Source organism: Chelmon rostratus, chromosome 6 (genome assembly GCF_017976325.1).
Source record: "Chelmon rostratus isolate fCheRos1 chromosome 6, fCheRos1.pri, whole genome shotgun sequence".
Taxonomy (NCBI): Eukaryota; Metazoa; Chordata; class Actinopteri; order Chaetodontiformes; family Chaetodontidae; genus Chelmon; species Chelmon rostratus.
Window position 1 is genome coordinate 27,576,526 of NC_055663.1, and position 14,540 is coordinate 27,591,065.

Consider the following 14,540-nt stretch of genomic DNA (forward strand, 5'->3'; position numbering starts at 1 on the left):
GTAATCTGATGGTAATTTAATGCTTCCTGTTGTTTGTTCCGTCCTGCTTACTTGCTTATGGAAAGGATGACGCAAAAAGGTAAAGAGAGAAATAATATAAATACATAATAATATACATCTATCTAAAAGCCACAAAATTATTTACAACTATTTAAACTATTTAAATGCAGTAAAAACATATTTTTTGTATATTCAAAATTCATTTATTTCATCAAAACAGCCACAAAATTGGCTTACAACTGTTACATTGTAACAACAACATAACTGATGTAGTTTTCACTTTGACCGGTCCGACGAGAAACCAGTGCTTGCAAAAGGTTCCTAGATGTGTGTTGAATATGCACAAACTGGCATCAGAGGAATGCATGCGCAATTCGGCTGCAATGTGGATTAAAGCGGTGTGATGCAAATTCACGACAATCGGTGTTAAGGGGTTAAGGTTCAGGTCAGGTTTAGGGGTGAGGGTGAGGTCGGGGTTAACGGGTTAGGGAATGCAGGGAATTACATGCATAGAAAGTCGAATATGCGTGTACCTGTAGCTTGTTTCTCTGAGACCTCTGCCCTGCCAGCTCCCTGCTGTATTAACACACACACACACACACACACACTGTAATTGTAATTTCAACTTCTTTGTGAGGCACACAACCTCCCACCATCTCAACAAAATGTCACACTCTTTTATTGTCCCTCACATCTGAACTACATGAGACACACAGCTTCCCTTCTGTGTCTTCATCAATATCCAAATCTTTTTGTATCTTTAACTGTGATGTCTAGACGGTTTAACTTGCACCTGCAGCAAACAAAGGAAGGAAAACACACCCCAGCGGTGGGTTTCTCCACAATATATAAAATAAAAAATATAAAATGTCCCCATGCTCGGGGTCTTTCTTCATCCTGGCCGCTCACACGTTGATTGACCTTTTCTTTGCAAAGAAAATAAAAACTTGTCGGCCAGCAGAAGTCTCGATTTCGTTCTTCACCAGCAGAAGCAGCAACAGAGAATTTCCACCACAACACACACACACACACACACACACACACACACACACACACACACACACACCTATCATTACACCTGAGATGAAACATTTCACTTGCTGCTCTTTTCTTTGGTAAACCTGCCAATCAAAACATTCTGTAGCAGTCAGTTTGTGCGCAGGGCTGCCAAATATCTGAATCACTCATCTGCAGTTATATCCTGCTCAGGGACTGATACTGGATCAGTTTATTGATTCTGAATATTTACCTGGTGATTATTTGGCTGGGTGGGGATAGAAAATAGAAAATAGGTTGATCTATCCAGTTAATTCTATACTGTATAACTTAAAAGAAATTGAATGTAAAATGAGTATTAGAAGTAATATCAAGATGGTTTGTCTGTTTATGACACTCATTGAGATGAAGCTGATGAAATGATCTCACCTCTTCTTCCTCTCTTGTCTTCAGCACCTGCAGGATCTGTCTGAACTCTCCTTCTTTCTGTTTGGCCTCGGCGATGCTGGCCTCCTCCCACTCACTGGACGCCATGGCAACCACTGCCAGAAAAAGGCTGAGGATGCAGAAACAGCCGGGGAAGACGACGAGCATGAAGAAGATCAGGTAGTTTGTACCGTTTGCTCGTAACGTCTGCAGACAGGTGAGCAAGAGACAGACAGGTGAGGGAGAGAGAGACAGGTAGGTAAGAGACAGACAGGTGAGCAAGAGACAGAAAGGCAAGAGAGAAAGAGAGAGTGAGAGGGAGAGGTGAGAGAGAGAGGGAGACAGGGAGAGAGGGAGGGAGAGGGGGGGGGGGGGGGGGGGGGGAGAGTGAGAGGGAGAGGTGAGAGAGAAATAGATGGAGACAGACAGGTGAGAGATGGACAGACAGGTGAGAGAATGAAAGACAGGTGGAGGGAGGCAGGTGGAGACGGACAGGTGAGAGATGGACAGCATCTTTCTCCTGACTAATCTAACTGCTGATCAGATAGTTATTCAAAGCATTTATGTGGCATTGGAGAATAAAGTTAAACCAGTTAAACCAGTTAGGACCAGTTACTGACCAACATCACCAAGTTTTCCCAGAAGTCCTGAGTCATCAGTCTAAACAGAGACAGCAGAGTCCAACCAAACGAGTCGTAGTTGGTGAAGCCGTAGTTGGGGTTTGCTCCCCCTTTCATACAGACGTAGCCCTCCGGACAGGACCTGAACACATCATCAGAGGTTATGATGATGATGATGATGATGATGATGATTATTAGACAGTCTTGTGAACGTACCCAGCATTAGAACTGTTTCCACACAGCAGAGCATCAAGTTGACCAGGTAGGAAGTATTGGTTTACTACCAGAGAGAGAGAGACAGGCAGACAGACAGACAGACGTTAGAGCTGAATGAAGTCTGTGTTGGACGCTCTCCTCGTCTCGTCTTCTTTTTGACCAAAGTGTCACCTGCAGCTCTGTGTGTTTCAAACACAGGTAGAATAACAGGAAACAGGTAGATGCAAGGCTGTGATGAGCTACATGATGTGATGGAGACAGACAGACAGGAGAGAGAGACAGGTGAAAGAGAGACAGGACAACCGACCACAGTATGTGAGGATACAGGACTGTGAATCCGTGTTTTTCTGCAGTCCTGCAGGGACCGGTCCTGGCTCTCTTCCTCTTCACCCTCTGATTCAAGATTCAGCACTGCAGACCTCAAATACCTGCCACCTGCAAAAGTTCTCTGAAGACCCGTCGGCCTCATCACAGATGGGGGGCGACAGGGAGTCCAGAGAACTGACCCAGGGATTTGTGGATTGTGCCAGCGGAACCGCCTACAGATCGGCGCAGAGGAAACAAAAGAGCTGGTGGAGGACTTCTGGGGCATCTTGACTGCTGACAGGAAGAGACCTAACAGACTTGTTGAGAAGGCCAGCTCTGTCCTGGGCCACCCCCTCCACCCAGTTGAGGTGGTGGGAGAACGGAGGATGATGGCTCCCTGATGGAGAACATGTCCAACCCCATGCAGGACACTCTAGTAGCACTGGGAAGTTCCTTCAGCTACAGGCTGCTACACCAGCGGTGTGTGAAGGAGAGATACTGCAGCACCTTCAGCTACAGGCTGCTACACCCACGGTGTGTGAAGGAGAGATGCTGCAGCACCTTCAGCTACAGGCTGCTACTCCCACGGTGTGTGAAGGAGAGATTCTGCAGCTCCTTCAACGACAGGCTGCTTCAACCACGGTGTGTGAAGGAGAGATGCTGCAGCACCTTCAGCTACAGGTTGCTACACCCGCAGTGTGTGAAGGAGACTGCCATATTTACAGTAATGTTGAGTTTTGATGCTGTATAATACAAATAACAAAAAATCTGTCGGACACTAAATATCATTACCGTCAACATACCTGAGCTGTTTTTGTACTCATCGAAATCAAAGGCAGCATGTCCATTTTCGTAGTCATAGTAATCAAGGTTGGAGGACAGGTTGCCCATCCATGGGGGCATTATGATGCATTTCTGCCTCAGACTTCCCATGAAGAGCTGCAAACTAATAAGAGCAAAGACGCTGAGACAGAACACCATCAGGACGATGATACCAGCAAGCCTCTTCGCTGATTGGACGAGAGCTCCAACAGTCATCCTCAGACCTGAGAGAGAGGGGCGGAGTTTAAAAACTGACCAAATGCATCAGAATTCAAATTGTGCAGTCAGTGACATCAACACAGACTTCCAGCAGCTTCATAACCCTTCATGTATAAATCTTACACACACACACACACACACACACACACTCATTGACCTGGGATGACGGTGATGAGCTTCAGTACTCGAGGAACTGTAATCAGCACAGAACATTTCCCAAAATCTACAAACTCTGCCAGATATCTGAAACGCAGAGACACACCATCAGCATCTTCATCGTCAAACCATCATCATCATCCTCACTTTGAAGTGAACGTTTCTTGTAGGAAGACGACCACAAAGAGACGAGAAGGAGATACAAAGAAATGCAAAACATCGACAAACAGATGTAAAACATCTACAAAGAGACATAAAATGACTACAAAGAAACTATTATTGACTTTGTGAAGGTGGTTGGTAGAATTATCTCATCAGGTCAAGATTTAGAAGCCATCAGTCTCATTTTCTGATTATCTGTAGATGTTTTCAACCTCCTTTCTCCTCTGTCTTGTTTGTTTTCTGCCTCATTTGCCAAGAAATCTTGAAATCCCTCTGAGCATGAAGGCTATGATAAATGCGTGTATATAAGACATATTATTGATTATTACGCCGTGCTGATGACGATGATGTCCAGCCAGTTCCAAGGGTCTCTGAGGAAGGTGAAGTTTCCGACGCAGAGGCCTCTGCACACAACCTTTATGACGGTTTCAAACGTGTAGATGGCGGTGAACACGTATCTATTTAAAGACAGAAAAACACCAAGAACACTCAAGTATTTAAGTGCAACATTTATCAATTAATCAATTAGTCGATCAATGGAAAATTCCGCAAATGTTTTGAGAATCGATTCATTGTTTTAGTCAATTTTTAAGCAAAAATGCAAAAAAAATGTGAATATTTGATCCTTTTCTCCGTTTTATGCCACAGTTAACTAAATCTCTTCGGGTGTTGGACTGCAGGTCCACACCAGATGGTGTGAGGAGCTTTTCAAGCTCACGTCTTCACTTAATAGGTTAAATATGAGTTACTGAAATAATATTCTTATCAGTGGAAACACGGGTTTGCCAGTAATGACCTCTCATTGTTTCATGTAACTCACAATTCAGTTGAGTTCAGTTCAATTAACTAGAACTGTGATGTCTGTACAGCGTAATCAGGGGGCCTAGTATTGATCCTTGTGGGGCACCGTTATCAACCATCTGCAGACTCAATTTAAAACCATCAAATCCATCGGAAGCACAATCATCAATGCCAATAACAAGATGCTTAAAATATTATTATCAGCAGTGTCAGATGAAGCAGGGAGGATTTAGTGACTCTTGAAACTGGACCAATAGTGGAGCTAAAAATATATGAGGACGGAGAAACCTGTTTGTGAAGCGCTCGACCACATCTCATGAGCTTCCTCAGCAGATGGAGCTGAGACATCCTGATCTCCTTTCTGCTCCTCCTTGGAGGATCAACGTGTGTGTGACACCATGAACTTTTCTCCTGGGACAAGCTTTACATGTTTATCTCCATGCTGGTCAGACCATGAACAGATTGCTCATACTGTGAATACTGAAATGAACGCTCAGCCTCTAGGGGGCACTAACGGCGACTGACTCAAAGACAAAAACACTGTTTCATGTCCTGTGGACAGAGATTCAAGTCAGAGCGAGACAGAGGTCAGAGATCAAAGTGCTTGAATTTGAGTGACTTTTTATCTGGCCTGAGAAGACAGCTTTGTGGACGATGAATGTCTGGCACTGAGGACAGACTGGCTCTTTGTTTCTGACCCCTCAACTTTAAAATACTTTAAAATACAGTTTTATGCCGTCACTCTTCTTCTGTCATTTCCAGACGAGAGCAGCTTCTTTCTTCCTCCTGTTTTTCTGCAGTGAACTCACATCAATGCTCTGTGTGTGTGTGTGTGTGGGTGTATGTGTGTGCGTGTGGGTAAGTGTTTATGTGTGTGGGTGCGTGCATGTGAGTGTGCATGTATTTATGTGTGTGCACGTGTGTGTGTGTGGGTGCACGTGTGTGTGTGTGGATGTGTGTGCACGTGTGCGTGTGTGTACGTGTGTGTGTGTGTGTGGGTGCATGTGTGTGTGTGTTTGTGCGTGTGTGGGTGTATGTGTGTGCGCATGTGTGTGGGTGTGTGGGTGTGTGGGTGTATGTGTGGGTGTGTGGGTGCGTGCATGTGTGTATGTGCACATATAGGTGTGTGTGGGTGTGGGTGCACGTGTGTGTGTGGATGTGTGTGTGTGTGTGTGCATGTGTGAGTATGTGTACATGTGTGTGTGGGTGCGTGCATGTAGGTGTGTGTGGGTGTGGGTGCACGTGTGTGAGTGTGTGTGTGCGGGTGCATGTGTGTGTGTGGATGTGCGTGCGTGTGGGTGTGGGTGCACATGTGTGTGTGCGTGTGGGTGTGGGTGCATGTGTGTGTGTGCACATGTGGGTGTGTGGATGTGGGTGTGTGTGTGTGTGTGTGTGTGTGTGTGTGTGTGTGTGTGTGTGTGTGTGTGTGTTTTCACTCACTCCACAGCCCGGCTCCATGCTGGAGGATCACTCATCGTCATGAACACACAGTTGATCAGGATCGTCACCGTGATGAACAAACTGAATAAAGTTTTGGTTTTAAGGAAAAACTCATTAACGTGCCAAACAAATACTGAGTCTCAAATCCAAACTACACGCTCACTCTCATTTACAGTCTGTAGGCCGTTCACACTGACAAAACTGCAATACAGTCAAACAAAAGGGAGGCAAACCACAAAGAGACGTGACACAACTACAGCCGGATTCATTGACCAATCAGGAAGGAGTACAGTGTGACATCAAGAAGGATATGAGTGATTGAGGATGTTGATGGCGAGGTTCCTCAGCGGGCTGAATGGACTCAGCAGGCAACAGGCCGGCTCGGCATTAAACCTCTGGATGATGTTTCCTCTACTGAGCGTGATGAACGTCTACAGGTGAGACACGGGTCAGAAGGTCAGAGGTCAGGCTTGTTTTCATTGACTAGCTGTGAGGCGGCAGTGCTTTTCCTGAACCCTGATGTCGCGTTTGTGTCTGTGAAGACCCCCGTCCTCTTTAACAGCTCTAAAAACACACTGAACATCTTCACCAGCTTCTCATCTTAAACAGATGACATGTTTTAGAAGTCGACTTAAGTCGTAGAGAGAGAGACCTTCTGTGACTGGTAGTAGGGATCCAGCTCCTCCAATGGGGTGTTGAGAAGCTTAGACGGTGGATCTCCATAGAAGAACGGGAGGGGCTTCCCAGCCTCCAGCTCACTGGCTGGTTTGGGCCCATCTTTCTTTGATACCTGTGAACCACAGAGCTGGCCAATCAGAGGGGGGGGGGGGGGTTGTTTTTCATAATAATGTTGATGAATTCTTTCATATGATAAAATTTTTGTTTTGGTTAACAACAGGTCAAGATTTTGGCCCAATGGGAACAGAAATGTATTCATAATCACAAGTTTTTGTAATTCCTGAGGTTCCTGTAATGCAGCACGAGTCTTCATCGTTCTCCTCAGTGTATCGATTCCTTGTTATTGACAGCTGAAAAGTGATTATTATGTTTTGTACCTCTTTGTTCTTCTTCCTGTTCTCTCGCTCCTCCTCTGCCTCATGTCTTTGTTGGATCTCCCCCAGTGAGGCTGGCATGAAGCGCCTGAAGACTTCAGTACCAACAGGGGGCAGCAGAGACGCCATCCTGGTGTTCTGTAGCGCTGCCCGAACTCCACTGTCCTCGAGCAACCGTCTCCTGAGGAGAGGGGGGGGACGATACCAGCACAGGATTGGTGGATTGACTCTAACAACAACTAAACATGTTGGCTTTTGACTTAAAAAAAATCTTTGTTAATGTAGCATATTTTATTATTATCATTATTATATGTATATAATTCTTGTTTTTCAGCTGCTGCAGCTTTTAACTCACTGTGTTGTGTCACCAAATCAAATTCCTGTGTTCCATGTAATCATTCTCACTCTGATTAATGAAGAGTGTGGTAGAATTAGGTGTGTATATGTATGTATGTATATACATATGTGTGTATATATGTACATACTGTATATGTGTGTGTGTATTTATATATATTTTTAATATACTTTTTTATATACATATATACATATTTACTTCTGTGAAGTATGCCACTGCTGCACTTTCTTGTTTGGTTCTCTCTTTTCTGTTTACACCTGTAAACTGCAGCTGGATGAAGTCCAGGAAAAATTTCCCCACGGGGACAATAAAAGTATATCTTATCTTATCTTATCTTATCTTATCTTATCTTAATTTGTTTATGCACTATGTGCTGCTAATTCGTTGAAGTGCTGAGACAGTAAGTATCCTGTTGTGGCAATAACAGGGTGTCCTTTGAGTGTTCAGGTCATGGATAAACATAGGAATGCTTAGGTCATGGTGAGCCGTAATGTTGGCATATCATCTTGGTTGCAGAATGATGAAATGTCCCTGGCTGATGCGTGGGTGTCGGTGTGGGTGTATGCATGTCTGCAAAAGCATGTAAACAAATACAGAGAAGACGGGACAGGACTTTGCTGTTGAACATCTGTGCTGGCTCAACTCTGGCTGCCTCGGCTGCACCTTGCCATTTCTCTCCACAACAAGAGCACGAATAATGGCTGAACTTGGATACGCTCAGGGAAACATTCACTCAGGTCATTGATCACTCCTGTGACTGCATTCATTCATTGCTATTGATCACACCTGTGTCCGGGATGGATTAGAGGCCAAACATCTTCAGCAGTGGCGGTACTCCAACAAAAACATGTGGCCCCCTGATGAAATCCAAAGTTCTGACTTTTATAGTTTGCATGAAAAACTTTTACTGCAGGTCATAATGTACAGTAAATACAAGGCTCATGTTAATCCCAATAACTGCAACCTCACATACATCAAACACAAAAAAAACATGAAAGCGTACAGGCTGGTTGCACTGCTCCTGCTAATCAATGTTGGCCCCCCAATAAACAGTGCTGAAAAAACAGGCCCCTGGTTTCTGCCCACTGCTGACCCTGTCTGTCTGCACCAACCAGTCGACTCAGACTGGAGGGAACAGGAGAAGCTTTCACAAGTGCAACATTTCGGCCTGTGAGGTCTGCATCTGACAAACATCCATGTGACCAAAAACAGGCTGAGTATATACAGACGGAAACATGACAGCGCCACCAGCAGTCAGATCACGTCACACAAAAACACTCCCATCAATGTGCTGAACAGAGTGGCACATAAAGGCCATGTTATACACATCTGTGTCTGTCTGTCTGTCTGTCTTCAGAGCTTTGAGATTTGATGCTATGTCTCCCCCGTGGCACCAGGGGGAGACATATCAGCACAGTTTGTGTTTTCTGCTTTAAGAAAAAGGGTTTGGGTGAAAGTCCTCATTGAAACCACACAGACGACATAGTGTTTAATGTGTAAGTCATCCAAAATGTTCAATCATTGCAAAATGTCCCTTATTTCCTCTTTGATTATCTAATAATGTCTCCCCCTGGTGCTGAGACCTAGAAAAATGCAGATTTTCTTTTTTTGTTTGTTTTTCTCCATGCATACCCTGCAGCATGTACATACAGACAGGAGACAGATGAGTGGATGGATGCATCCAAATGATGAGCAGGGTCAGTTCATATTGAATCTGTCTCGAGATGGCAAGAAGAAAACATGCAACGACTTTGAAAGAGGGTTGATTGTTGGGGCACAGATGGCAGCTCAGCTGGTTAGTGTTTTTCAATAGATGTGTGGCTCCAGTGACGCCTGCATTAGATCTGTTTGAAAGACATCAGCGAATGGTTGGAAACTGTGGTCGACAGCTCATATTTGATGACCATGAAGCTCGTGCATTGGTGCGATCTGGGAGGAAAGACAGAAGATCGACTCTTCTTGGCTCACTGAGAACAGTAACAGTGAGCACTTTCAAACAGAGGGGTATTATAGCGGGGCAGCGGTGCATAAAGCCCTCATTACAATGCTGAATGCACATCTGAGAGCTCAGTGGTGTGAAAACCATCAGCACTGGTCTACAGAGATCTGGTTGTATGAGTCATCCTTCACCATATTCTGGACGGGTGGGCGAGTGTATGCGTGGCATACACCAAGAGAACGGTCCACGCCTGAAGGCTTGACCCCTGCAGTGAGGGGATCCGGTGGCTCTGTTCTGCTGTGGGCGGGCCCCCTTAGAGGGGAAGGGTCCATGCAAACGAATACAGAGTTGTTCTGTCTCTTTATCCGGTGCTGAAGCATTTCTGTCCTGATGGGAGCGGTCTCAGACAGGATGCACATGTTTTCGGACCGATGTTTTCGACAGCGTTCTCCACCACCTCCATCAGTTCCACACACTTGTAGAATCAAGGTACACTGAAGCTGTTCTGGCAGCACATGATGGAACAACGACTCACTGAGACACTTTATGTTGGCTTTTCCTCTCATTTGTCACCTGTTTGCATATACAGGAATGTAACTAAGTACATTTGCTCAAGTAATTTAAGCCCTTGACGCCTGAATTTATTTAGAATTATGTTAGAAAATTAATTCTTTGTGTTTTTGCTTTCAAATTGATCTTTAAATTAAGAGGAGTTTATTTTTCTGTAACACATACAATAGATATAAATTTAGGTAGGTTCACCAACTAGAACAGGGTTCAAACAAACAGTATATGTCCACTTTTTTCAATGCTTAAATGCAGTAAAAACATCTTTTTTGTGTATTCAAAATTCATTGACTTCATTAAAACAGCCACAAAATTGGCTTACAACCATGACATTGTAACAACAATTAGAACAGGGGTTCTTTCACTTTGACCGGTCCGACGAGGAACCAGTGCTTGCAAAAGGTTCCTAGGTGTGTGTTGAATATGCACAAACCGGCATTAGAGGAATGCATGTGCAATTCGGCTGCAACGTGGATTAAAGCGGTGTGATGCGACTTCGCGATAAGGGGTTAATCAAGCACAAATTCGACATGCATGTCCTTCACTTGAATATTCCCATTTTATGCAACTTATTGTTGCATATATTGTACTTTTTTGTTTTAGTCACTATTCAGATGACATATTTTCACCCCCCCCCCCCCCCCCCCCCGCCAGTGAATGTCCACTCAGTTCAGCATATTTACTGCAGTGTGTTTGTATCGATATCTAGCTGTAGGTGGCGCTGTCATGTTTCTGTCTGTGTATATTCAGCCTGTTTTGGTCACATGGATGTTTGTCTGATGAACCTCGTAGGTTAAAGTGCTGAACAATAAAAAGTCGGGATGTTGCAGACTTCAGGGTGTGGACAGCGTCTCATGTCCCTTCGTTGCTGGTTTTAGTCCTGCACCTGAAGCCAGCAGGGGCTGGATGTGCACATCTAAATATTCACTCAACAGCAGTGGGTGGAAACACAGTAATTCACTTTTTTGCTGGAGCAGTTTCTGGAAATTCAGTTAAAATCTGAGCTTCGTTTGGGTGAAATCTGACAACTGTGCTTCACCTATTTTAATAATCGATTAATCGTCTCGGTCATTTTCCAAGCACAAATGTCAAACGATGGCTGGTTTCAGCTCCTTAAACGTCGGGATTTTCTGCTTTTCTTTGTCATTAATGGCAATAACTAAAGAGTCTAAGTTTTGTCGACTGTTGGTTGGGCAAAAACCGATGGTGGAGATAACCCCACCCAGCAGCACACATTGAGCAGTTTCAGCAGTTTCAATGCTGGACGGCGTGTTTATGAATTTAAAATCACACTTACAACTGTGAAGGATGAAGTCTCAGCTGATTGGCTGCTTCCAGAAGGGCCCCTCTCTCCTTTCTGCTCCTCCAAAACTCAAAAAATGACATTTTTCTGCTCGTCATGGCTCAAACTGTCCTCTGCATCCACCTTTGGCCACTTGCCTCACCTGTCCTCACTACCTGTGTCTCTCTCTGTCTGTCTGTCTGTCTGTCTTGATGAGTCGTCTGTCGTCTGCCACTTCTTGTCTTACTTCACTGCTTTTATCTTCAGAGGAACGAACCAGAGTCATACATCTGCAGGGTTGGGTCATTTCAGTCTTCAGCGTCAGACATGTTGGCCCTGCTGCTCTGGAGTTGTCACTATGGAAACGGTGAGGAATCTTACGTCCGTGACGTTGTTGTAACTGCAGCTCTATGTGTCTCTGCCTCCCCCTCAGTCTGACCTGATGCTCTCCATCTTCAGACTTTATTGTACATCTGCCAGTATCATTTCCTGTTGTGCACATATCTTCACCAGAACATTATAATCTGTTCCGGGAAACACACACACACACACACAAAGCGAGAAGAAAAGAAACAAAGAATCAAATTGTTTGTTAATGAGCTCTTGGGTTTGTTTTCTGTTCAGCCTGAATGAAGAAAAACTTTATTTCACTGCCAACAGTCACACACACACACACACACACAAATACATAGTAACACACTAAATGTGAACATAAAACTGAAGTGCATGTTGGTTAAATGTAGATAAAATATGTGGGTTGAATGTTGTCTAACTGTGGACAACATGTGAGGCTCAATGTGAACTAAATGTGGAGAACATGCGGCCTAAATGTGAACTAAATGTTTACAACATGTGGACGAAATGTGGACAAAATGTTTTGTTCGTGGATACATTTTTTTATTTCGCATAAAAGTAGCGTTTGTGGGCATATTGTGTGTAAACAAACACTTCAGGTCACGGTTGTGCCTGTGAGACGCAGCCGAGGTAAAGGCTGCAAGATCAGCTGCACACAGCTGCAGAGGAAAGTTTGTCAGCAATATTCCTGTTAAAAGCAGCCATAAGGTAAACTAACGTTGCCATAGAGACCAGGATTATAGTAGATGCCGTTATTATTATATACCATAGCATAACCGTGTGTATAATATATATATAACAGGAATATTGCTGACAAACTTTCCTCTGCAGCTGTGTGTGTGTATATATATATATATATACACACACACACACAGGTGTGATACACACACACACACACACTTGTACTTCTGATATTTAGGTGAAAGTAACTCAAAAGTAGTGTCATCCCTACTAAAATACTCTTAATACTCTCAATACTTTGAAAAGACAGTAACTAGTAATATGTAATACAAACGACATTTGAAAGTATTGTCCACTCTAGAAAAGACCAAGAAAAGATATGAAGCATTTGGGTCCTCGAGGATGTTGAGCAATTTCAGACGTCCTCAAACATCTGGAATGAGGCTCCCCAGCCAGGAGAGGGAAAGGAAATGTCAGTCAGCAGGACAGAGCCAAAAGCCTCCCGGGGGCGCCAGAGATTTGGATGGAAAGCGATGTTCTTGTTACATCCATGAGACGGGAGGTGCATGTGAATCAGACTTTACTGAAGAACTGACCACATTCCAATGACTGTTAAACATTTAGCAGAGTGATACTATTATTGTGCTTCATTATCATGACTTCACGTCTTTTAAAGGGCAGCAGAAAAAAGAAAAAAACAAATTCAAATTATGTAGAAGCTAAAGTATGGCACGTTTTTTTTTTTTTCTTCTGGTCTTTCTTTGTTTTAAACATAAAATACCTGCAACACAACTTTTTTCTCCTTACGTTTTGAAACCTTTATACAAACATTTAGCAATCTCTGCATCTTGTGGTTTTCTCAACTATTCACTTGATGTTTTTACAGTTTGTGATATGATCAGGATCAGACGACGTCCCCTAAGGAGCTGAGATGCTCCTACTGAGATCCTCTGTGTTCCTGTGGTCCATAAAGGTAAGTTAAGGTAAGGTTAGTTTCCCCAGCTGGGGATTGATAACGTCTATCTTATCTTATCTTATCTAATCTTAGAGATCTGCTTCACCTGCATGTGTTTTCTTTAGCAGGAGCTTGACTGCATTGAACTCTCTGCACATAGTGTGGGCTTGATGTGATGTTATGAATTCCCCACTTCTTCTGGAATTTCTTGAACACATCTGAGCTGAAATGAGACATCTGAGATGATTACATCTGGAATGCCAGATGTTCAGTATGTAACACATAAAACCTACTCACCATCTATTATGCTTCTTCCTGCTCCTTTTCAGACATGTTAAACTACTGTTGTTTTGTTGGTTATATGTTCGAAATAAACTCTTTCATTCTGTTCATTCCTTATTATTATTACAATTATTATTTCTTTGGATATTCCTGACCAAAAGAGCAGCTCCCTCGCTCGCCTCCTGTGGCTGTCAGTCCCAAAGTGACTCTCATGAATGCAACTAAGTACGTCCATCTTCATTATTTTTTTTAATGTAATTTAACTTTTATTTTACCAGACAAGACATTAAGCACAATTTCTTATTCCCGCTGATGGCCTGACAAGTCCGGCGGAGGACCTTAAAATCAATTGTGAAGCAGCTTAAAGTGGACTAATGCTATGATAAACAAATAAACAATGTAATAAGTAAATTACATAAATTCACATTATGGCACATTTCAACAGCACCATCGCAGGCTGTTTCTTTTACAAATCAAGAAGAAAGAAAGAAAAACAGACGGCTAGAGAACACAGCCTCTTTGCTCGAGTCAAACTCTTAACTCACATCCCTTCAGAATTAACATCAACTATTACTCAACACTCTGATAAACACAACGTTAAACTCATCACATGCGCCATGTTTCTTGTTCCAGCGCCGGAGGAGTAACTCGCGTGAGAAGCAGTTTCCATGGGAACGCAGCGTCGGAAGTGGGCGTGGCTCCATCTAAACTGAGCTGGAGAAACGATAGACGCCTCCAATGAAGCGCTGAACGCTACGGTGAACGAATCTTTTAAATGGCGGGATCGTAGTGGTTCGGTTCACTGTGAAGAACTGCTTTGTCCTACCGCGAAAATCAGCGAACTGCCTCGCCGTGCGCTGTCTCTTTAAATGTTTGAAACGACAGCGCGCGACCTCTGTCCTGCTCACG

General features: G+C 43.7%; 1 protein-coding gene across 1 annotated transcript in view; it reads right to left on the bottom strand.

Annotated features, from left to right (window-relative positions):
• LOC121607629 (sodium channel protein type 4 subunit alpha B-like) overlaps positions 1-11,571 on the bottom strand; it is a 29,074-nt gene extending 17,503 nt beyond the window's left edge. The window contains exons 1-12 of the mRNA XM_041938540.1: positions 11,375-11,571; positions 7,220-7,397; positions 6,817-6,954; positions 6,477-6,595; positions 6,165-6,254; positions 4,253-4,381; positions 3,763-3,848; positions 3,368-3,610; positions 2,259-2,322; positions 2,043-2,184; positions 1,426-1,629; positions 534-576 (exon numbers count right to left, since the gene is read on the bottom strand). Of these exons, the coding sequence (XP_041794474.1) occupies positions 534-576; positions 1,426-1,629; positions 2,043-2,184; positions 2,259-2,322; positions 3,368-3,610; positions 3,763-3,848; positions 4,253-4,381; positions 6,165-6,254; positions 6,477-6,595; positions 6,817-6,954; positions 7,220-7,397; positions 11,375-11,478 (1,540 nt within the window). The 5' untranslated portion in view covers positions 11,479-11,571. The remainder of the gene's footprint in view (positions 1-533; positions 577-1,425; positions 1,630-2,042; positions 2,185-2,258; positions 2,323-3,367; positions 3,611-3,762; positions 3,849-4,252; positions 4,382-6,164; positions 6,255-6,476; positions 6,596-6,816; positions 6,955-7,219; positions 7,398-11,374) is intronic.
• Between the last annotated feature and the right edge of the window lie 2,969 nt (positions 11,572-14,540).